At 38.6% G+C, this 25,955-nt stretch overlaps 1 protein-coding gene across 1 annotated transcript in view; it reads right to left on the reverse strand.

The window, feature by feature from the left end:
* The window catches only part of ATXN10 (ataxin 10), a 71,218-nt gene that overhangs the window by 36,851 nt on the left and 8,412 nt on the right, over positions 1-25,955 (reverse strand). Inside the window, exons 4-8 of the mRNA XM_021529924.1 lie at positions 17,369-17,465; positions 16,322-16,486; positions 8,864-8,944; positions 4,620-4,785; positions 861-969 (exon numbers count right to left, since the gene is read on the reverse strand). Coding sequence (XP_021385599.1) covers positions 861-969; positions 4,620-4,785; positions 8,864-8,944; positions 16,322-16,486; positions 17,369-17,465 — 618 coding nt within the window. The remainder of the gene's footprint in view (positions 1-860; positions 970-4,619; positions 4,786-8,863; positions 8,945-16,321; positions 16,487-17,368; positions 17,466-25,955) is intronic.

A 25,955-nucleotide genomic window follows, 5' to 3' on the forward strand; every position in this document is an offset into this window, starting at 1 on the left:
TTGATGTTAGTCATCTTACTGTAAGCCATAAATCTAAGAACCCATCACCAAAAATAGAGGTTTGGTTGCTTTTTAAGTTATTCTTTTGTTTTTGTTGGAGGTATTTTCTTTATTTGGTTTTTTATTTGCTTGTTTGGGTTTTTTTACAATAAGAACCCTCTAAACATCTCAAAAAAGTCACCACTAAGAGCTGTTTCAACTTTTTTATTTTTACATTTTTACCTATTTGTCTCAAAAATACACAAACTTTTATAATTTTCTCACAGAAGGGTAGCATACCTCAGTCTCAAAGTGCTAAGATGTAAAAAAAGCACAAGTCATGTTATGTATCACCCCTCCTTCCTCCCTTGAGCATCTCTAGAATATCTTGGCATAATTTTCTTTATAGTACAGTACTTTATAGTGTACAGTCCTTCCCTTGCTATTTCTTATCTTCTTTAAAGCGGACCTTTAAAAGCCACTGGATTTGGTCACTAACATTCAAACTGCACTTAAATTTCAGAAATTTGGGAAACAGAAGGGAACAGGCATGGAGGAGAGGTCCTTTTCCTACTCCTTGAAGAAACTCTTCTATGCATGCAGCTAGTGGAAGAACATAGGAAGCATATGTCCCTTGCAACACTTTGCCTAAGAAAATAACATTGCTGATATTTGAATCGAGGCTCTGTTGGGCAACACAGGCCAACAGAGAAAGTAGAGAAGCAGAAAATTTCCAGGAACAAATCAAATATTTGGAAATGCAGATTAACTCCATCTTATTTATCTCACTCAAAGGTCAGAATTGTAATTACCACCAGTTATAAAAACATGTTTTCATCCACTGAGCACCAGCAGTTGAGCCTTGTGGCTGGTTCACTCACCTACAGCTGTTTCAAGCAAACCAGGGAATGCCTGCAGATGTTCCAGCTGGCTGTTGTTTGAGGTCATTTCACAAAGCACATCGAGAAGACGAATTGTCACCAGTGCTTCCTGGAATGAAAACTGCATTTCTGAAAATGGCATGTGAAGCTTAGCATAAAAACATAAACCCAGAAATGTAAACAGAGGACAGGAACCCCCAGCTCCTCAGGTTCTGTGCAGGTCTTCCAAACTGCCAAGAATAAATTTATATAAAATTATAAAATAACAATACTGTATTAGATTGCAATAATTTCTTTTCTACAGTTAGTGTTATATCTGCCTTAAAAATCATGGGGAAACCAAAACAGAGCCATACGGGATAAAATTTTAACAAAAACACGGTAGCTTCCAAAAGCAGAAATACAGAAAATTACTAGCTGAGAAAATTATTTCTGTATAAATGTTTTCTTTGAGTTTATTCAGTCTGAGTGTTCCACTTTAAAGACACAAACACCGCCTGCAAGACACCAGTTTGTTATCCGCAGGAATTCTGTAAAGTTCTGTGGTCAAACAAACTTTGGCTGTGAGAATTTACATTATTCTTGGGTAAATAGGATTGCAAACAGAGATGCAGCATTTTGGTTAGGTATGAGACACAATTTCATTTGCATATTATTTATTCAGCAAGAGAACTATTTTTTCTCACAGAATATGTTGGTCCTTCTTATAATGACAATCCAGCACTTATAGAAAATACTTTAAGAGCACATGACAGAATTTGGAAGACCACGTATTGCTCAAAAGCCAGGCTGTGACTGCAAGATGATCCCACTCCAGGAGTGTTATATAAACTGCAAGTAGTCATGAAAAGACATTGGTCACAGTAACTATTACTGCCTTGTCTGGTCCAGGGGAAAAAAAAAAACAAAACAACTTACTTACCAACAGTGTAGTATATTGGATCCATATAATGTTATTCAAATCATCAATAATAGTGTTCAGTAATTAAGTAGTACAATTATATTAATTTTTTGCTGCTTGAGAACACTGAGTTGCTATAGGGTCCAGGTACTAAAGCTGTATTTTAATTTTTTAATCCATACAGGTGTAGGAAAGTGCAAGTTTGCCCTAAATAATTCAATAAACTGTTTTCATCAGCACAAAGGCAGACTCTATTAATACATCAGCCATTATCCTGTTACAAAGTAATAATACCCCAACTGCATTTCAGACACCCTAACCAGCTTTTTACAATTCTTAAGAGGAACAGATTATTTAAAAACCATAAAAGAACTCCTGAATTTCCATGATATTTGAAACCTGCTAAGGTAAAAAAAATCGTTCCTTCCCTGATGCTGACTTTCCAAATTGGTTTTTTTTGCCCTCCACCTGTACAAAAGAAAGGCAGTAAAGGAAAATACTTCCTTTTGAATTTCAAAACCCAAAATAGTTTGACCTCTGACAGACATCTTGATACAGATATCATCTGAAAAGAAAATAAGTAAATAACCGAAGATTTTTAAAATAAAGATATTTAGAGAAAGATGGAGAAAATATGTTCCTTATAAAGAAATGAACTAAGTCCAGGGAAGGGTTTTATTTTGTAAGTATGGTTGAAAGTTAGTGCAAGCAAACTGATGCTCAAGTCAGGCTTCGAATGGAAAAGCTATTTTAGACATTGGTTTAAGCACTGCAAAAGCATATGATTAACTTCTCATGGGTTTAAGATGCAAGCTACAAGACCTGATGTTCCTTAAGAAAACAAAGCAGTGTCTACACATAACAAATTAAACAGTGGATGGGACACCCAGACAACATTCTGGGAGTAAGGCCAGTCCAAGGACTGTTACCAAAAGTTTTTAAATGTGGCCTCAGAGTTCTGGAGTCTAAAGCAGCTCACTGCTACAGACATGGCCTGAGCATGGCATTTGGCTTGTGGGCCACAGAAAAGGCCAAGCAAAGCCAAGCTGAGTATCACAGATGTTGCCCAAAGCATTTTTAATGACAGACTCTACATGCACAATCACATTTTTTGCAGTTAAATACAACTGCTACAAAAAACCTAAAAATACTTATACAAATGAGGTGAAATTGGTGCACTTCTTTATAATTACTTGTAAGAAAAGAGTTTTTGAATTTTGAGTGGCATTTGTCTTTTCCCATGGCAAGCATATGTTGTGAACAAATGTATACACAGACATGCATGCACACATACTGCGCTCCATTTATTAATCTGTTAGGACTTACATTTTCTGTTTATTCAATGAGCCCCATTTTCCCACCCAACAGTGATACTCAACTTATATGTCTTGTTTATGTGAGAGAAGAAGTCAGTGTGAAGCAGGGCAAGTTATGCAGTAATATTCACAATACTGCTGTCCCAGCACCTTCTGGTTGGACAGAGACCTTCTTCTGGTGTGCAAACAAATAGTTTTTTTCCATGAACCGAAACCACAGAAATTTGTTTGGAAAGCAACCACAGAGGATAAAAAAAACAAAAAAGGAAGGCAGGGGAAAAAAAGTAGAGATGGAATTGTCTCAGTGTATGTCCTCTCACTGCCAAGGTTGTACCTTTTCCAGAAGTAGTCAATTAAGTTATCTGACATATACTGAACAGCTGGGGCAGTGGGGGAGGCTGTGTTTCTTGGACAGATAAGAAGAGATTGTGTGCTTGTTGGTTTGTGTTTTGGTTTTATTAACACATCCAACTACCACCTCCCCATAAAGTGATTAATGGAATTTTTTCACAACACATCTCAAACCTACTTTTAAAATTCTTGTGCCTATTTAAACGAAAAAAAAACCAAAAACAAACAACCAAGCAAGTCCAACACTTTCTAACATTATCATATAAAAGCATTTAAGATAAAAGTTTTCTTTACTTTGATGATAAATTATTTATGACACTTCTCTAGAGTTTCTAGAAGTGAAACTATTGCATATTAGTTTTGCATTAAAAATAAAATTATGCTGACTACATGTATATTACTGCTTCCCATCTATGAACAGAATAAATATTTTTGTTTTGGTTCATATTTGAATCATAGGGTCATCATAGAATCATAAAATATTCTGAACTGAAAGGTAGCCCCAAGGGAGCCATCAAAGTCCATCAAGTCCAGCTCTTAGGTGAATGGTCTGTTCAGAGATCAAACCCACAACTTTGGTGTTATCAGCACCATGCTAACCAGCTGAGCTCATCTAAACTCATGGTCTGAGTTGGGAGGGACCTTAAAGCCCATCCTGTCCCACCCCTGCCTTGGGCAGGGACACCTTCCACTATCCCAGGTGGCTCCAAGCCCTGTCCAGCCTGGCCTTGGCAACCTGTGGGCAACCTGTGCCAGGGCCTCAGCACCCTCACAGGGAAGGATTTCTCCCTAATATCTAATCTGTCTTTACTCTCCATCAGCGTGAAGCCATTCCCCCTTGTCCTGTCACTACATTCATTCTAAATTTGAATGAATTACAACTGACAGCTCAAATAAATTATGGAAGTGATCTGGGTAAGATAATAAAATATCCAAATATGTGATAACTTGAACATTTTTTAGATTTTGAAGTATTTAACAATGGGGTAGACTTATTTTAATATACCATATCCTTTGCCATCCTCAAATTAAAAGCAAAAGTTGGCTGCTGTCCTACAGACTTCACTGTGTGCTCTGCCACTGCTTTCCCAAGGTAAACTGGAAAAGATACTGTTATGTGTCCCCTGGGCAACAGTAGCAATAAGGATATATCACATAACCATTTAAGTATTAGAATTTGCTAAGTCATACCTCATCTTCCACGTCTGCTGCAGCAGTGAACTTGAGCACAGCTCCACACTTCTCTTGGAAACACTCTGCAAGGAAGTCAGCATGTCTCACAAACACATTCATTTCTTCGCTGCTAACCGAGTTCTTGTCACTTACTTTCACCATCATCAGCTCTAACAAAGTAACTCTGTAGACAGAAAACAATTTGTTCATCAGATTCACTGAGCCACATACAATTATCAGTAGAATAAGCAGTAGTTAAAAATGATAAAACCAATTGTCATGCCAGTAATAGAGAGGATTGTTAAAAATTAACAAGCTTCATGAATACTGGCAATCAGTTCTTGTCTGCTGTGTTTTTTTCTGTACAGGATTAATTTAATTCATCACTGAATTAATGCCATCTGGCCAGACAGTCAATATTTTTTTCAAGTCTATTTCTTCAATTTTTATTTTCTTTTGTCCTAACAAAACATTACTGAGATTGCATATTCCCTATACCTAAAATTTCCAACACACCAGCTCTTACAAGCTGTTAAGCATAGCAAAATAAGCACAGACTATTTGACGGTTTCTGTTTGAAAAATACAGGTTTTCCAGCCCTTGCCTTGCTCACAGTCCTTCACTAACTCTTCCCCACAACCCCAAACCAATTCTGAGACCAAACAGGGAAAATAAAAATTGATATGCACATTCTGTTCTTTACAGTCATTTTATAATTGTTTCTAGAGGGACTAAGCAAATCCAAGTTAATCACTCACGTACCAGTCAGAGATATTCAATGTATTAAGCTGGCAAGTAACGAGGTACATAATGAAGCTGCTGTATGAAATCTTCTTGAGCTGGGGATTTTAACAGCTTTAATTTTATTTTATTTCCAATGTCCTTTCATGTTGTCAGGGCAAAATAGAAGCATTTTGTGGAAGAAGCACTTGGACATGGCAGAGGCCCTCCTACAGGTCCCTGCTCCAGTCCAGCACACAGGGACTGGGGAAGTCTCACCATCATTCCCTCAAACCATAGCAACACTGTTTACTGAATGAATTCAAAAGCCAGCTCAGTATTTTCTTTCAGTGAAATATTTGAAATTCAGATAGAACGATTGACATTTAAACATGTGGAATAGTTCAAATGCTTTTTCTTTTAAATTTACCAAGCAGGTTGTCAGAAGAGGAAGAGAAATATCTTTTTCTGTGGAAAAAGTTTGGTCACTGCTTTATTAACCTCCAAGAAGCCACCTCTATTCATCACAAAACAGCTACTTAGTCCTTGCTAAACTGAATTCTCCGTGCTATTAATACAGCTGCATGAAACTATTATCTGAAGGAGGACAAAACGTTTTTCAGCACGGCAGCACAGAAGTGCTGCCGGCACACCTGGCAAAGGGCAGACCCGGGGCAGGAGGCTGGAGCAGCCTCTCTCAGGGGCTCTGCTCCCCGTCTGTTTGTCCTGCAGGTCACAGCCAGGTGCACCCTGCCCATCTCCACACAACCAGAGTCCAGCCCCAACACCCCGCACCGACCAAAGGCTTTCCCACTTGGCATCCCGTACAAAACCCCAAGCCCATAGATCTGTCATGTGCCCCTGACACAGGGCTAGACTTGACGTGTCAGTTGTCACCAATTTTAGAATCTTTCAAGCGTGTGCTCAGCTAAGAACACAGGCTGGTCACAGGCTGGATGAACAAAGGAAATAGTGGGTTGACGCTAAAATCAAACCTAGAGATGCAAGTACTTGAGCATCTTAGAAACACATGAAGGTATTCAGCTGCACTTTTGCAAGCTGTTAATTAAAGCAAAACCCCTTCTTGGAAGAGACAACAACAGATGTGATCATTTTGGAAGATTTTATAATTAAGCCAAGCAAGGCATGAACTTAGTGTGTCCATGCTCAAGGCTATCTTGGATGAATGCAAACCAGGCTTTTTCTAAATACTTCTGCCAAATACCTGCACACACGTGCAGGAAAATCTCAAATCTGGCAAGGAATTCAAGAATCTATACTCTGTTACCCGAACGGCCATATCCTTCTACAATAATCCCTCCCAGAGAACCAGCAGGAATTGTCACAACACCATGCACTTCTCCAGGCCAGAATAACACTAAAAACCTGATCACATTAACACAGGATTTATTTCAGGCCATTTGCACACTTACACATGCAACACATTAAATTTGTTAGGAAATGAAAGAGAAAATTGTCCAGAAGTCAGAAATTTTATTTTAACTGAAAATTCAAATGGCTAATCCACTTGTACAAGAACTGCCTTGAGGCAGGCACGATGGCCACCGCAACACAAATGCACTGGATTTCAACAGCAGGAAATACTCTGAATAGTGCAAATACTGTGAATAGTGCAAATAACTGTGGTTGCATAGCCATGTACACTCTGGGCATCCCAGGCCTGCAAACTTTAGGAGTCACCACTAATGGGCATATTCACAAGCCTCCTCAGCACAGCTAATTTCATTTCAGCAAACATATTTAAACTACCTGTATTTAATGTGTGTGACAGGATACTGTAAATGAGGGCTACCATATATTCACAAGCTCCAGCTGCCTTCCCCAGACATCTCAATACCATTCTTCATTTATTTACAGGACTTGGTTAGCCTCACAGAACACCCAACACAACAATGCTTGAAGTGAAGACTTCTTGTCTTATTTTGAAACAATTAATTCCCTATGCTTTGGGGTTCATTGCTACTTTTTTCTCCAGTTCATGACAGTCAAAACATTTTTATCTGAATTGGATTTGCCTCCTCATATATCTTGAAAGAATGCTTTCTTAAATACATTAACACTACTTAGGAATATATCAAGGCAGGGTATTCTTCTATAGCTTGGATGCAAAAATATTATTTCACAGCACTCCCATATGTTTGTCAGGAAATTAAGCAGTGTCCAATTCATAACACACTGTACTGTGATTATGTATTTGAAAAACTTAATGAAATTGACTGGCAGAACTCTTGGGATTAATAATAAATTCAGCAGATATGTTGTAAGTGGTGATCCCCTGTGATCATCTATGTGATGCCTACACCAAAAGTGAGGTGAGGAATCCAATGACCGTCTGTACTATGCTGAGACCTTTCTAGAAACTGGTTACACCTACTTTTCAGTACAACTGAACACCCCAACCAGCCCGCACTATCCTCAAAGGCATTATGAAAACATGCAAACTGCCATTCATGATATTCCCCAAAAGAATTCAATCTAGCTCATTCACTTCAAACAGTTGCACAGCACCTACCTCCCAGTACACTAAGCACACAGCTCAGATTTGTTCCCACTTGGTCATCCTGAACTATGGAGGAAAACAGTATTTCCCTCCTTATCATACCCATCCCTATTCAGTAATGGTATTTTATTTACAGTTCAAACCTATTGCATATTCTTTGTCTGATATCCTTTCAGTTTGCTAATAATCTCCAATCAGTATCTGAACCCTGACCTGTGGTAACACTGGAAATAACACAAAACACAGAAAAAACCACAAAGGCACTGTTTCATTTAGTGTTTTGTCTTTCACCTGCAAAAACTAGAGTGGAACTTGCAGCTTCCCTGGCTGGATACAGAACAACATAGGCACATTAGACACATAAATGAGACTACAAAATCCTCAAGCAGTTGGAGGAGCTGTAGAACTCTAGCAGTGATTCCCAATTTTGATTGTCTTAATAAAATATCTCTTTTAATCTTCCTCAATTCTCTATTAAAGCAATGAGCACTTCTCCATTATAGCAGTGGTCATTTCCCATCAATTCAGCACACATTTACTCAAACACTTGAAGGAAGCTGTCAATGCTTTTTGAAGGTGAAGGTTTGTTGAGGCTTTTCAACAGTGGAAACATCTATGTTTTGTAGGTTCTGCTAACCAGCATGAGACACACTTCCATCTTTCTTAAAGCCTTCCTCTTAATTTCTGGACATAAGAGCAGAAGTATGAAGAGCTGAGGACATTTCTAATCGAGCTGTAAAACTCTGCAGGGTGTGGTGCATGAAATCCTGTCCTTTTTTGTGTGTGAAGGATTTCTTTACCGAGTAATGGCGCCAACCTGGATTCAACAACCCTACATAAATCACTGCCAGTTGTGGCTAAGCTGTAATGTTAACCAACCAATTTAAAACCATTACTGACATAGAAACATGTATTTAGAGATTTTGTGCCAACTATGAAACCACACAGTTTTTCAATCATGTGAACAGGATACTCTATATGGAATGCTAAATACTGAAAGCCACACTGGTTTTGGGGTTACCTTTCTTGATTGTTCAGTTTGGCATAGAGGGATTTTACCAGCTCTGGACATTTCAGCAAATGTTCTGTAACAATCAGGAACCTAAGGGAAAAGAAAAAAAGTCTTATTGCAGCTACAGAAGCAGTATCCACATTTACTCCAAATGGTGCTAGTTAGTTTTACTTGCAGATTAATGTGCGTCATGCTTTTGGTGCTACTCGCTAATAGATACAAATTGGCATAAAATAATTGCACATTGTCCTGCAGTTTTTTCCCTAACGTAGCAATGACCATTTCTCATCAGTTCAGCACACTTTTACTCACATGCTTGAAGGAAAGCTGGCTGGAATCTTAGGCCAGCTATATACACCACAATTCAAACAATGAAACACTCATCCAATGGTTTGTGCATCTAAGCAAAAAGACAAAGTTCAAGCTTGAAAATTTTTATTCTATTCATCGCAACACTGTCTGTAAGACCAAAGAGTCAAAAAAGTGCCCAAATAATAGATTGATTTTTCTTTAAAAAAGGAAATCTAACAAAGCATAAAAGCAAATAGGAACTTCTTTGTCAGATGCAAGGCAGCAGAGTACTTTTCTCAACTTCAAAAACATATCCTCCTTGTGTAACAGATACCTAAGCTGAGAACCAATTCTAAGTCCTTGCTTTACAAGGCAAGTAGATATAGAATCAGAGAGTCTCATATTCTGGAAGGGACCCACAAAGATCGAGTTCAACTCTTGGCCCTGCACAAGACACCCCCAACTTTAACACAAGGATCTTGCCAGTCAAAATACAGTGAAGTATATTCTGTAATCAATTATCACTGCTTTCCCTTTCTCGCACCATATTCTGGGCTTCTGTCTGGAATACAAAATGACCAACAAATGACTCAAAGTTGACAAACGGGCCACTGGTTCCCTCTTTCTCTTCACCAAAATGTTGCAAGGGATTTATGATACTAACCTTCCTCAAAAGAGAGTCTCTTTAAAAAACAACCTATCCAAAACTGGCAGTGACTCCTCTTTCTTCTTAATATTTTCTCTGGAAAATACATTAAATCTTGGCCTTGTGCTAATGCCACTATTTTCACTGTTTGCTTTCCCAAGCACCATCCACAGAAGTCCATCGCAGGTGTCAATCATTAATTCCAACCCAGACTCATAATCTCAGTTATGGGAAAAAGACTAAGTAGGTAAAAGTATTTAGCTCTTCAAATCACATCCTCAGGAGCACTAGCAGTGATATTTATGGTGCATAGGTACACCCAAACTAGATGATCCATTTCTAAAGTAGCTTGTCTAGCCTACAATACTTACAAGTTAAGTGTCACAGCATCCTGTGAGCTGATGAAGTTACAGAGAAAGAACAGCTAAAATAATATTAAAATCAAGTGATTTCAATACTCCCTCCACCTCCTCCCTAGTTTTCCCTTTAGTAACAGCCTTTATTTTGCATAGCCATAATCTCTTACATAGTAATAAGAAGATCACAATGAAGCCTTCCAGCTGCAACTAAGTATTTTTTTGGACAAGTGCTCAATGCCAATTGGGCAAATAGGAGAATAAGAGGTCCAAAAGATTAATAGCTATTGAAATTCTAATCCTAACTGTGGACTTAGCCAGCATCTGATTCAGTTCTGAAAGCCTGACATTTTTAAGAGGGGGAGGAAGAAAAACTATTTTCTACTGCACTTCTTTTTACTGATATTTGCACGTTTATTCATTAAAAAATATGCCGATGTGTAAAGAATCATCAACCCAAAATTGGCATGCTGAGGGGTGTAGCATTGATCCAAGAGTTTTTAATACAAATTTCAAAAAACATGAAGAGTAGACCAAAGTCAGCAGCATGAATGTATCCAACTAAGCTGCACAGACTCATCTGTAACACCCAAGCTGAGCCATCAGCAGGGCAGTCAAGGGGAACTCTTCCACATTCCTGAACTAACATCTCACAGCCATCCACAGTTAAACCTTCACAACCATCACAACCAACTTCATTTTCCATGGATTTAAGTAGAATCACAAACTTTTGTGTGGAGCTGCAGAAGAAAATAGCACAGATCAGTGCTGTGCAGAACACAGAACATGGCCTAAGAATGTACAAAGTTCAGATGACAATGCAGTAGAATAAAAAGTGCATTTGAGGAGATAGCCTAAAGCTCGATTTTTCTATTTTGCAAATGGGGCTATTTAATCTAAAGCTTAATTTTCATGTTTAAGGCTATGTGGAGGAAACCTTCTTGCCTACTTTTCTTATAATTAAAAAGTGATCAATAATTATCACAGAAAAAGATCTGCTTCTACTAGGTTCATGCTCCTGATCACTGCTGCAAAGTGGAAGGCCCATAGTTCAGCTGTTACTTGGGTCAGTGCTCCTGCATTTCCTCACACACATTTTGCACCTTCTGCGGACTAGACCTCTACTGCTTGAAGAGCTTGGAATATTTTAAGACTAAAATTCTGATTCTTATCTTCTGGTTTCATGATGTGATGCAACAACTCCGAAAACAAAAAGTTATGGCTGTCTCATCCCTGGAAGTGTGCAAGGCCAGGCTGGACAGGGCTTGGAACAACCTGGGATAGTGGAAGGTGTCCCTGCCCATGGCAGGGAGTGGAAGGAGATGAGCTTTAAGACCCATTCCAACCCAAACCAGTGTGTGATTCTATGAACTATCTGCTTCTGTATTTAAGTGCCCCTTTTACCTTATCCACTTTCTGCACTACTGTATCATGAAGAACAGAGCATGAGCATCATCACTGAGAGATAACAGAAGAACCAATAGTGGAGTAAAGCACTTCCAACTCCTTCACCATGCCTAGAAATTTTGGAGGTAGCTAAGCAAGGATGCAGCAAATTCAATGTACTATCTTTAGTCCCCCCAGCACTCCTGTTTTTCATTTGTGGCACGGGAAAAGAAGAGGAAAAGTAAGATCATCCATGCTTCTGAAATAGAAAAAGATATTCAGTTTTGGGTTACTGACTGAACATGGCATTTCAAATGCACACAAAAGGCTTTGGTAGGAGATTTAAGCTCTCTTTGGGGGCCAATAGCAGAACCACGGGAATAAACTGAAGACCACTGTAATTTACTGAAGGAAATAGTGAAAATTAAAGCTGTTATGCAAGCGTAACACAGTAAGAAAAGAATAGTGTTAAATATGCCAATCTTCTTGACTCTTTAAAAACTGTTTGGCTAAAATCCTAAAAAAATCAAGTGCTTCCATGGTAGATAAATACAGGAGGAGATGTTCAAAGACTTCATAACAGCACAAGGGCTGTATTGTACCAAACTGAAGTCCCAAAGTAGCCAAGACAAAGTGTTATGAGTTACATTTGCACTCAGTATATTCCAGATGGCCACTAAGCTTGCTCCAATCAAAGCTGGGTGTAAGCAATCAACTTTATCATCAAATGTCATGTTCCATATTAAGTTGATTATATCCCATTAGCAAATTTAGGGAACAATCTCCTCAGTGTTAGAAAAAGAGGAAGACAACCCCACATGTTTTCCATGTACAAAGAACAAGACATGGCAATTCTCTACTTCATCAGCAACCTTCTTTTTCAATCTCAAAACCAAAAGCATTTTTCATCACCCTACAATAATGCCACTCTATCCAAAATATTTAGTAAGAACTAAATAGCTATCTTTTTACTATAATTTAACAAACAAATGTAATAAATCATCACATTTTAAATAAAAGTAAAGAAGAAAGTTCAGCTACTTTCGGCCAACCTTCAAACTCTCATCACCAGCCTTTTTATATGCTAAAAAAGCAATATGCCTCATGAGGAATTATTTTGAATCAGAACATATTTTAGAAAAAGCATATTTTATCCTTGCACAAAAATAGAAGAACACTACCAAAACAATTTAAATAAACAATTACAAGTATAAAGATATTAAATTACAAATGGAATGCGTGCTGTCCTAAAATCACTAGAAAAGAGGTAATTCACCCCATTCCCACACCAACACTTCTCACTCAGAAGGAGAATAAAGAAACAGATTTTCATATGGAAGGCTTGGTCCTAGTATCAAATATTACAATACTCCTCTCCTGTGAGGAACCAAGCACAACAGTCAACATCCTTCCATCTTCCAAAGGCATTCCCCCAGTGAAAGCATCCTCCCTACTGGCTATGATAGCCCCCACCAAGTAAACTCTGAGGTCTAGAAGACTAAATTCACATTATGTGCAGTATTTCTCTGATTCAGAAGACACTCCCACTGAATTTGACAGTTACATCTGAAAGGCACTAAACAGAGATTAAATCTTATACATAAAACTGCAATAATATTTTTCTTAAAAGCTACCAAGAAATAAATGGAAGATGATTACCAATGGCTAATAGGACTTCCTGCTCCCCCCTCTCCACAATATACACAAGAAGAAAGAGGTGACAAGATAATTAAATGTATGAGGCTGAACTTTGAAAGACTGAGGAAATCTGTGCCAATTCACTCCTACTGCAAATAGAAAGTAGAAGTTACTCATATCTCTAAAATTAAGGAAACTTTTCCAAGCATTGGTACTATTTAAAACCACAGCTGAATTTGGAGCCTGCAATGTAACTTCAACATTCCTGGAATGAAAATATAGTTACTTTCTGGAGAACAGAGGGAGTGGAGGGCATCCTAAACTGTCTGACAGAAGAAACCGAGTTGCCAGCCCAATGAAAAAAAAAAAAAAAAAGTTACTTCACCCCCCACACCCCAATTAAGCAAAAAGAGCAGTACTGAAGAGTTCTATCCTTGCCTTTAAATCTGTGCCCATAGGCGAGACTCCTTGCCACAGGAGTACCAGCTTCTGTTCACACATATTTCCATAAGCCAGGACAAAAACCCCAAAGGCAAAAAATTGGGGAGGGGTAGCCCCCCATCCTAATCTTTACAGTCATCATTGAGCTGTGGTTTCAAAAAGAGAAAGTGGATGTTCAGCAAAACTTACTTCAATGCCAAACAGCTGACCACACTCCTACTATCATTTTTCTAAAAGCTAAAAAGCACATTATGTCTCTTATTTTAAAATGGAGGATTTTTGTACTTTGCTCTTCAGGAATCAAAAATACAACCTGTTTTTCCTAAGCATATTGGCTGAACTGCCCCATGCACACACTTGGAAAAACTGATAACAGAAGCTATACTCTCATCAATAATGGAGCCACCAAGGTATTTCTAAAATAAACAGCTTTTAGAACACACATTGATATTGGTCAGGATAAATTACAATGTATTTTTTTATTACTTTTTCTTAACTATTTTAAAAATACACATATTTTTCACATTCTAAAATAGATCTCATGTGGCATTCTCTGTTGGTTTCTCTTCTAAATTACTGTACCTTCTACACTATGTGACATACTTCGCTACTGATTAACACAAATTCAAAAGGGAGTGAGTGAGGATGTATGTGAAAACACAGAGAAACAACTTTTGAAAGGCTCCACAATCTTCCAGAGCCAAAGGATCTCTGTATGTGTTTAGGAAAAGCTATTACTGAAAAAAAAAAAAAAAAAAAGACAGAGCATTTCTTTGGAACTGCATGGGAGTGTTTAGCAGCAATGTAAAAATATATCATCTAATAAATGTTAATTAATATTATTTTAATATGCTATTCAGCATCTAACATTAAAAATGGCAAAGACAGCAATATGTAAATAATCCTGGGGCTGTTGAGAAGATCAAGCTTCTAAAAGAGAAAGAAGGATGCATCAGTTATTAAATCATTAGAATATTTATTAAATGTGTGTATTACATTCTCCAGCTGCACAGATTTCAGAGATAGAAACATTTCTGAGGCTGACAAGTAACCACAAGCTTAATGAAATGAGCCTTCAGACCATCTGATCTGGAGAAAAACAATCACAGAAGAACTGAACACAAAATTTGACCAGGGCATTCCTTAGAAAACAGACTTCCTCCTTTACAACTATTTCTTAGGTCACAGCATGCCACAAAAATACTTAACAGAATGTGTATCACACAAGAAACACCCTTAGATGTGCATCACAGCACTGTTACCTCTAATTCTTTCAAGTTCTAAGGCAACTTTTTGTTATGTGGTCAATGTACAAAATTTTAAAAACTGCATCAATGCTTAGCCTAGAAATTCCACTATGCTGATCTGCAGAACAGCTCTTCTCTGTTTCAAAAACTGCTTAGGAAGTGAAAGACTTGGCTTTCCATCACTGATTAGAATTAGAAATTGCTGAACTGAGGTTTATTTCCCATGACCCACCCCTCTCAGGAAGCAGAGGTAACACCTCAGATATTTCCTCTTTCCTGACCCAAAATCTTAGCCCTCTACCAAAGGTCTTGTGACTCAAGAAGTAGGCAAAGGTGACAGGAAAATTCCAGAAAGCTACATCCAACCTTTAAAGACACTTCCTCTGCCCCTTCTAACTGGGAGAGGAGTTTATGGCAGACAGAGGAAGAATGTCAAAACGTCTGCTACCAACTGCTGCCTCTAAAAAAGCTCTGAGGAACTGCTCAAAACAATCTCACATTTTCTTGGATGCAAAGTGTCTACAGAACTGCTGTGGACAAAACTAAGCACTCGGTTTGTCACTTTTGAAACAGAAGTCTCATTGTCTGACTCTAAACTTACATTTTGCTTTTTGAAAACTACTTATGTCATAAGCAAACTGCCCTTGCCATTAAAAAAGCCCAGCCGCAAACAAATTTTGGGTTATTTTTTTCAGTACAAAAGCAAGCTATAAAATGACATTTACTTTTCATTCAATCATCTCAAGTCTGTGTTGAGACTTTCCATACCACTTCTAACACACCAACAATTCTTCCTAATTAAATCTTGAATTTAAACACAACCTTAAAGAGAATGCTACAAAAACCACACAATTAATTATTCTCCCCTTGGAATACACGGTGTAACAATTAGCTGAATGTGCATCCTTGCTATGTAGGAGAGCACGTTTATCAAAGGCATAACTGACAACAATATCTAGAAGAATACCCATTAGTAAAAAATACAAAAGTTCAAAGGGATAAAATCACTGATTAGGTACTCTTAAAGTATGAAATGAAGATTCACAAAAAGTCTTCCCTGTTTTGGCATAAAAATTACTGGATGTCACAGTAGAAAATGGCTATATTAGAAAAGGAAGAATGGAAGAAACCCCAGGTTTTATGTAGCACTCCCAAGCAATAGACATACAAGTCTTCCTAGCATGACATGTCTGTGAGACCATGATTTAAAAACTCCTTTGAAAACCAGACCATGATTTGAAAATTCCTATGTCCTCAACAAAAAATGGAGTCTTAATGTAGCAACAATCAAAAGAGTCATGAAACTACCATGGAAATTATCTCTATTATAAACTACTAATTTCTAATTAGATCTTAATTTACTGCTTTGCAGTGTGACAAGTTTATACACTTCAATACAGTGATTTACACCAGAAAAACACCTAATTAAGAGGTGAGGAAAAAAAATTTTAACAATACATACGACCACTCAGAATCCAAGTGTTCTTTGTAGACTCTCAGGACATCAAGAGCCACAGTCAAGTTCCCAGGATCCAGCAGTTCTCTCACTCGCTCTGAATTCAGGCAGGTGAACAGAACCATGCAGCAATAGGTGACAATTTTCTCATCGCTGTATGTCAGACATGTCCTTCAAGAGAAAATAAAGACTTAAGGGCAAGTTGAAACAAACCCTGGAAAAACAGGCAAGGGGCACTGAGCTTCCTGAGCTGTCCTTTGCTGTCTTTTAGAGAACACAAAGTTTGTCATTGCCTAAGAAGGACAAAAGTCACCTACAAGAAAAATAACCAACTTGCAGCTGAAGGTCAAACTTGACATAAAGTCTACAAAACTGCTAAATTGGAAATGCTTTTCTTACCGTAAGGTCTTGTATACTCAGTGCTGTCAAGTGGGCTCCAAAAACCCATGGAAAAGGATTATCAAATTGAATCAAAGCAGCTTTGTTACCAGCTTACTACAAAAATCTGGCTGAACACATCAACAATGCTGTCATGTGTCTGCACAAAACAGTTTATGTAATATTTCCTTACACGTATGTCATCAAATCCCCAGGAAGATATTCTGGTGAGGTTAGGAGGGGGATGGAAGGATTGAAAGAGATGAAGATTAAGGAACTTTTATAGATTACATCTGATCCATCAATACTGACAGATCTGCACAGTAGCAACATGAGAAAAGAAGATGCTGTGCTGTTGGAAATGAGTGTAACTACTTGAAAACATGTCTGAAATAAAGCTTATGTTTGAAGCTCATAATTTGAAATAGTTTTCTTCCAGTTTTTGTTAAATTAAATCAACTTACTGATAGTTTAGAACAAGCAGATTTTTAAAGGTTCTGACTCCTGTGGTTGACTAACAAAAAACATCTACAGGATATGGTCTCAACCAGTTCATTCTCACCAAAGTTATTTTTCAGACTTTCATGGTGCTAGCAAAGGCACAACTATCATGTACAAAAGATTTGAATACAACCACAGAAGTGACACTAGAAAAAAACCCGCATCCATACTTACAAGAAGAGATCTGGGAAAGCACACTTCCAAATGCTATTCTGGGAATCTCCATTTCCTGCTGCAATGTTTCCAAGAAACTGAAGACTACAACGAAGAGCTGAAAGAAACCAAGAAAATACATTAACAAGAATTCAAAGCAACACTAATAAATTTCACAAAAATTACATACTTTGGTATTCCAGATACACACTGTAGAATCCATCTCCAGGAAGCTTTAGGTGCAGTATTTCACATGTACTGTACCTAAATATTTGCATTTCCTCTTACAATACAAATAATTTTACCAAGTATTTCAGAATTACACCCAAGACTTGTCCGAGTACTATGCACCGGCTACAAGTGATTACAAGAACTAAATAACAGGTTCTTGCTTCTCATATTATATTCTGGTTAGCTGGACAAATCATTATAGACTATGATTATTATCATAATCTATATATGATTATATAGATTACGATGTGCTCAATACCTTCTATCCCAGAATTTCTATCCTAGAAAAATGAAAGCCAGCTCTCCAAATAGCTGTCTCACCATTTTTGACACTGAATTTAATATGCCTGATTTCTGTTCTTACTCCAAAGGACTTACTTTAGCCTCCTCTCAATATAGATAGTAAATACAAGAAGATTTTATTTTACCACACAAGCTAATATCCTAGAGCAGCCACCAGAAGGTGTAAAGGTGTAAAGCCATAAAACACAACAGCATGAACCCAAAGACTTCACAAAATTAAAGCACTTATTTTGTCCTTATCAACAGCTCTCAATAGCCTGACCCTTATTAGTAAGTTGGCAAAGAAACATGAAATTACATGTTCAAATTCAGTTTAACACATAGTACAAACAACAGCCTAATGCATATGGAGGCACCTAGTATTGCCAGGTTGTGCAAATCTAAAATCAGGTCTCTTGGAAAGGTGCTGGGCCGCTGTGCCAGCTGGCAGCCAGATTACCTAAACAGGTATGGGCATATGTCCTCTTGAGAACAACAAGAAAGCAGGTCTAAGAAGTGGTCACTTGGGCTTAGAAAAAAGTAACTTTTTTTTTGCCATATATACATATATGTATATATTTAAGCCCAAAATACATATGCATTCCCCATAATGCATTTGAACTATATTTTCCTGTAGTTATTAAGATCTCTGTTCTCTCCCCCTGCACATCTGCACTGGTTTATTATTTTCTGCTCATCATTGTGCTTCCGCTTCTCCCACCCATCTGGTTCTCAGCCTGCTGACTCAGGAGTTTATGAAGGACAGCAAGCATGGGCGTGCCAGCAGACATTTTATGGAAATACTTCCTTGCTAGAAAAAAAGAAATCCTAGGTAGTAAATCCTAGGAACAGGGTATTATTTCCCTTGGTGAATTCCTTACCTATACAGCTATAAGCAAGGTCTCCCAAAGGAGCATAAGGTTGGTTGACTATATTCCAATCTTTCCCTGAAATTTGCTTGACCTTTTTCAGCTACTACACCTTGGTTGTTAGAGATTAGTCTGTCCAAAAAGTTTTACAGACGAAGGAAAAATGTTCAAGATCTTGTAAAGTTACCATTCTTACTGTAACAAAGAGGAAACGCCATGAACACATTTATAGTACAGTAATAAATAGCTGCGAATTTCAGTATTTGTGAAACCAACAAACACTGCACTTGTCCAACAGTGACGTCCTGAACAAGGAAGGAAGATACAGGAAAAAATGACAATTCTGTGGATGCACCCATGTAAAAAACCAGTTTCATCACTAAGTGCTTGTTCTTGACCAGTAAGAGTAAAGATTTCTCTTTTAATTGGAGGACACAAATCAACATATGGGCAAGTGGATATTCTGTAACCTATCACATCTATTCCCAACTAAGCAGAGATAATGCAACATTTTGCTCTACAAATTTTGCTCTACACTTACATGAAGAATCTCATCAATTTGGAAGATGTGATTCTACAAACAGAAGAGAGCAGCCAAGGCAGCTGAGCAAAGCACAGGGTCCAGGTCACACAATGCTCAGCAGTCACAGACAGAAAGGCACAAACAGCACGAAAAGCCATTATACCACACCTGGAGTAGCTCATCACAGAATGTTCTCCGAACCACATCACAGCAATATCTGTATGGTTGTGTTTAAAAAACTGACACCTCTCCCCCAGAACTCTACAGGTGGTGGTCTTGGAATACATAAATGTCTCATGCAGTGCTTCTCTCCAAATATAACTCCATGGAAAATGTACTAGCCTAGCACCAAGCTACCAAGAGACAGTAAATTTTGATAGAAGCACTGAAATCGATACTATGGTATTATGCTTTAAGTAAGAAAATCCCCAAAAATCCAACTAGAGAAGTTAACTCACAGTGAGGCACTTGTGCGTTAAAAACGCAAACACTGCCATAAAAAGAAAGTATTGCATTTTGAACTATGGAACTCTTTTCTTAGCATTCACTTTCCATGTTTTTCTTTTCTGTTTTACCTCCATTGGACTTGACTGCTGCAACATATGATTGAAGTATGCTTGGATATCTGTACAATACATATACTGCTTTTCTCCTCTTTAAGAATTTCTTCATCATAAAATCAAAGAACTAGAATTATCAAACTTGGAAAAGACCTGTAAGATCATGAAGTCCAACTGTCAGCCCAGCACCATCATGTCTACCATTAAAGCATGTTCTCAGATACCACATCCACACCTTTTGTGAATAGCTCCAGGATGGTAACTCCACTGCCTCTCTGGACAGCCCATTCAATACCTGCCCACCCTTTCCATGAAGAAATTTTCCCTGGTATCTAATGTGAACTTTCCCTGGCACAATTTGAGGCAATTTCCTTCCATGGCCCATGTCCTTATATCGAAAGCAAGAAAATGTAAAAGCTGATGAAGACAGACTTCCATTCTGCCATCCAATCAATAAGCATGAGCTTTCTGAAAGGAGGGAGGGGAAAAGAAAAACAAAAAAGAGGGGAAAAAAAGACAAGACAATTTCACTTATACCCAAAAACGTACAAACTTTTACAAAGCTAAAAACAGTATTTTTAAACAATTCAGTAGCTATCAGCATAGCTATATTTTACTTTAAAAAAGGTTACTCCATGTGTGGTCAAGAAGAGTATTTTTAACCTGATGGTCAACCACCATGAAATTCCATGTACTAAGATGTAACTTCTGATACACAAATCAACCCTGGAGCTGAAGAGATTTACCCTCACCAAGATTTCAACAGCTCCTGTAAAAGCAGGTGTTCTTTAGCAAACACACAAATTACATGTTACTTTCACAACCAGTCTGCAATAGCTTAAGGAAACTTTTCTAGGTTCTACAAAAATAACCTCTTTACACAACAGGGCAAAGGGCACAAGTAGAAACACTGACTCTTCACCTAATGAATTCTGGTACCTAAATGTTTGTCTGCATGTAAACTGAACACTCAGTGCCAAAGGTGAGACAGATGATACTTGATGCCCTTGTATGAAGATGTTTAAATGCACTCCAGCAGTTCAGTACCTTCAAGATCACAGCTCCCTTTCTTCCTTTCAGTCCTTTATTATCACAGAACAACTGAGCCAGACTCCGGTGCATGCTTTTCATTTAATCATTATATTGACATGAACTCATTTAACATATACCTGATATGGTCTAGAGGACCACAGGGCACAGGATTGTGTCCAGAGGGGTCTGGGATATCCCCAGTGAGGAGACTCCCCAGCCTCTCTGGACAATCTGCTCAGGCTGGGTCCCTGCCCAGGACAGAAGCTGTGCCTCCTGCCCAGGTGGAGCCTCCTGGGCTCAGTCCCTGCCCGTGGCTCTGGTGCCATTGCTGGGCCCCAGAGCAGAGCCTGGGCCCTGCTCGGAGCCCTCCCTGCAGCCAGGGACACCCAGGGCTGAGGGCCCCTCTCAGCTGGGGCTCCTCTCCAGCTGCACAGCCCCAGCTCCCTCAGCCTTTCCCTGCCAGAGCTGCTCCAGTCCACACAAAGACATAATTTCAGAAAGTGCCACTTGCAGAATCATATTGTGTATTAGATGAAAATCAAAATCCCTGAAGTTCTGAGGAGAAAGATTTTAAGCATTAGGATTTTATATGGATTTTTGTTTCCTTCTGTTCCACATGGTTCAAACAGCAGCCCACAAACGTGCTCAGCAATCATTTCAAAAAACCTTGACAGCAACTGTAACAGCTTAAAACAGTCCTAAGAGATTTCCATTCTTTATTTGGGTCAGACAACACAGTGATAGTTGTGAGTACAAGCCTCTGCCTTCACTGGAGTTATAAAACAAATAGAGATATAAAATATATCCAACCAAAGCACACACAAAACTATACATTGCTTGTCAGATTGCAAACATAAGACTTACAAACTTGCATCTATCTTGATCCTCTAACCAGTAATAATACAGGAAAAATAAAGCTGGAGTGCCCCCTCTGCACCGGGGTAGCCACAAAGCCTGCTAAGACCTGGGACCATGTCGCCTGTGAGCTTTGCAAGTCTAAACTGTGGGCTGTGAGTTGTCATGCAGAGCAGCTCTGGATGTTTGTGCATAATGGCAGAATGCTTTGTGATAGACTGCCTGTCCCAGAAAAATAAAACCTCCTACTCAGCATAAGGTGTAGACCTCTATTACTATAAAATGTGAGTTTCCACCACTATCATCCGGTCATTGACTTGTTTCCTTGTGGCTGCAAGTTAAAGCAACTTCCAGTCATAAAGAGTTATTTGCCTTTTCACCACCATGAATCATACCACAAATACTGATGAAAATGTATTTTCCTTGGAAAATAGTCTGTCTAGACTACCGAAATTGAATGTACAATACATATACGGGCTCTGTCATTTAATGGTATTAAAATAGTACTTAGTATTTTATTACTGTAAATAAAATTATTGTCTAGCTACCTTTTATATTTCCACCTTGGTGTTACTGCACTTGCTGCCGTGCAGACTAGTAACCCATTTTTACCATCTGTGGAATACCAAGAATGTTGTGTTTAGTAAGTTTCTGCTCGTCCTCCCCTCCATCTCCTCCACCTCAGAAACAAAGTTGCACTCTTTTTTTTTTCCCTTCCCCTTTAGAAGTTCCAACTCTAATTTTAAAAGAACACTATGTGCATTGATTGGACAACTCTTGTGTTCTTGGAAGATAAATGTCTAGGCAAAATATCAACACTTTGTTCTGACTTAAAAGGAGAATTAAATGCAAGTAAAATTCTTGCCACACTATTAAAAACATGGAGTTACAAATAAATTATAAGGAAGCTGTAAGAAACCATCAGACCACATATCAAATTAGCCTCTGATGCAAATTAAGTTCCAATGAGGTCTCATAATGGGAGATTAAAAAAAAAACTTGTGCATTTGCTACGAGTCAGTTTGACAGACCTCTTGAGGTTCAAACTCATATAGCACTAACAAGGCTTATTAAACACAGCACTAGAACAATTTTCACTATCTCCTGTTATTTTAATTGCATCACTTCATTTTTAGAAAGTAAACACATGTGCTCATTTCTTTAACAAATTAGCTATTAAAATCTAAAGGCATTATCAAATGGGACTCCTGTTACATCCCCACAAGCAGCAAAAGTAGATGCCCGAGATTACTCTCCTTATGTGAAGTGAAACACTTTTAAGTGCTTGCAGATCTGGGAACTACCTTTATTCCCTTTCTGCATGCATTACGATGTAAAATCTTGCTCGTGAATCAGCCCAAAAGCTGAGTCTAAATCTAAAGCAATGTCTCTTTAAAGTCCTGCAGCAGTGAAATCAGCAAGTTTGAAGTACTGGGGAGTCTCAAACCAGGCTTAAACCATACCAGGAAACCAAGAAAAATAAGAAGCACTGGCCACCCACTATGCACTATTAGTGGTGTCTGACTGTGAGACACACTCCTCCTACATGATACTTTGCACAAGTCTGAAAAGAAAAAAATTATTAGCACGCGAAGTACTAACCAAGTTTATGAGCAAATTTCTCCAATTACTTTTGATAGCATATTGTGTATGTTGTTTCATTTAACCCAAAATTTCCACTGAAGTGCATATATTTGCCCTCAAAGAGCTGAATAATCTTTTTCTGTAAGTCTGTGCAAAGACTATCAGACTTCCTTCCCACTTAGTTGTACCATTTATATTCTGTACCTGGCTGATAAATGGACCACAGTCTTTCGGAATACAGAATTACTAGCAAACTTAGACTTAGTATTTTTACTTGCATCTCCACATTAATGTACACCAACCTTTTGGGGCATTATCATTTACTTTAATACCTGTACAGGCAGCTTACCTCTTCTCATTGCCATGCTATGGTCCCTTTTGTACCACACGCGGTATATGCCCCAAGGATAGAAGAAAAGGAAAGAACTCCATGTGTCTCACAAACTTTCTTCATGTCTCTACATACCATGTAACTTGGCAATATTCCCTAAAATTCTCAACAAAAAGGGAGAAACACATTTCTCTCCAAGCCCAAAGCTGCTAGCAAGAAAAGGTGCTGCAGAATGGGAAATAAGTCTTGTAGCTTTGTGTCTGGAAAGTCATGGTTAGACAACTCCCTCTTTTCCACCAGAATAATGCTCCTGTAACTGGAGAGCATGGAAGTTGTGTCATGGCAATGATAAACAGTTGAGAGAATGACATGTGTAACTCCTACATAATTATAACCACTTGGATTTTTATCCCAACAGGCAACAGATGCCTCCCATTGCTCCCTCTGCCCAGATATTCCTCTAGCTTCTTTCCATCTTCATTCCCCCTGGAGGAAAAATTATAGCCCCCTTGGGGCCTCTGGGAGACTCTTTAAAAGGGATATTTCCTCTCAGCACATGTGAAAAAGAGTTAAGCTTCTTCTCCCTGCATTAAATTTATGATGCTCTGTCTTTAGGAAGCTCTCTGCAATTGAAAGGTTTGTTTGCGCCATTCTTCCCACCTTTATCTGGAGATCCTAATGTTCATGCTGCAAAAAACATTGTGACCATCCTAAATCTGGGGATGTTTCTGCAAGGTTTGATTCACATATATTTGTGTAGAACAGAAACCTGCCTCATTATGGATCTTGCTGACATTATTTGCTGGGGTAGGGTAGGGGACACTAAAGAGCAAGGAAGGAAGGAAAGGACTAACAGAACACTGTATTTAGAGATCCACAGAAATACAGGCATTACCATTCATTTCAAGCCTCAACCAAAGTAACCAGAAACCATTCTAATTAAATAGACATCAGCAAACTCCTATTTCCTTTGTGCTCCAAGTGGATATCAGTCCACATTATAAAACCACTATGCATGTGGCATAAATCAGCAACATCTTGGCAGGCTATACTAAAAAGCCTCCAAATTGCAGGAACAGGAAAAAAACAAACTAGCTCTACACTGTCTAAAAGCTGTACCAGCAATGAGACCAGGGAAGCCCAGAGGGCAGCCCACTGACCTACTAATTGTTCTGACTTACAGACATTTCCTCAGGTTACACTCTCTCCTAGAAGAAGCAAAACCATTTACACTGACACAGTCACTGCCTCTGCCTCCCAGTACAGCAATCAAAACATCTTTCCATGAGTACCATGAGAAGGACAATTTTGACCACTGGTACAAGTATCAAACTGCTGGAAAGCACCAGCTTTTTAATAATTATTTCCAAGTCTGTTTCCAATGCCAACCATGGCATCAGTACCTGACAGGCAAACCTCATTAGGCAGGATCTGGTCTGTAGTTCAAATTGTGCCTCCACAAGCTGCTGCAATAAAATATTTTTATACTCACATATACACAGTCAATAAAATAATTCAGTTCAGCATAGCTTAAACAGAGAAAGACAACTTACAGAGGCCTGGACTGACAAGACACGGGTGAATGGCTTCCCACTGCCAGAAGGCAATGTTAGATGAGCTATTATAGAGAAATCTTTCCCTGTGAAGGTGGTGAGGCCCTGGCACAAGCTGCCAAGAGAAGCTGTGGCTGCCTCAGACCTGGAAGTGTCCAAGGCCAGGTTGGATGGGGCTTGGAGCAACCTGAGACAGTGGAACCATGAGAGGGGGTGTGGACAAGATGATCTTAAATGTACCTGCCAACACAGGCCATTCTGTGATTCTACATCAGACCTCTACTGCAGAAACAGCAAGGCTCAAGGAGTGAATCAAGCCCACATTGGGGGGGAAAAAAACCCTACCATGAATCACTGCATTCAAACAGTAGGACATTTAGACCAGAGTTAGGAAAAGGTTTTAAAATGAAGACTTCCATGGGACCAATAAGGGATAAACACAGCAAACTGGCGCGTACTGTATTTGGACACAAGAAAGAGCTTACAACTACAGTTGCCTGTAGTAATGAAGATCCAAACCCTGCTGGAAGTTGGAAGCCCAACTCCCTCTTGCCTTTTTTTTTTTTTTTTTTTTGCCATTAAGATAAGAAAGTGTTGCATTTAAGTAGAGTCCTTGGTCTGACAATGGATCCTACAATGCCCTTTGTCAGTGGATCTACTCAAACCCCACTCTACTCCAAATGTTAAAAAATCAAAAAAGAAATTAAGGCATGCATCAAATTCCCAAATGAATACCAGAAGTCACAGCCAGCATTACACAGACATGTCCTGTTGAAAACACTGGTTAC

This window comes from Lonchura striata, chromosome 5 (genome assembly GCF_046129695.1).
Source record: "Lonchura striata isolate bLonStr1 chromosome 5, bLonStr1.mat, whole genome shotgun sequence".
Taxonomy (NCBI): Eukaryota; Metazoa; Chordata; class Aves; order Passeriformes; family Estrildidae; genus Lonchura; species Lonchura striata.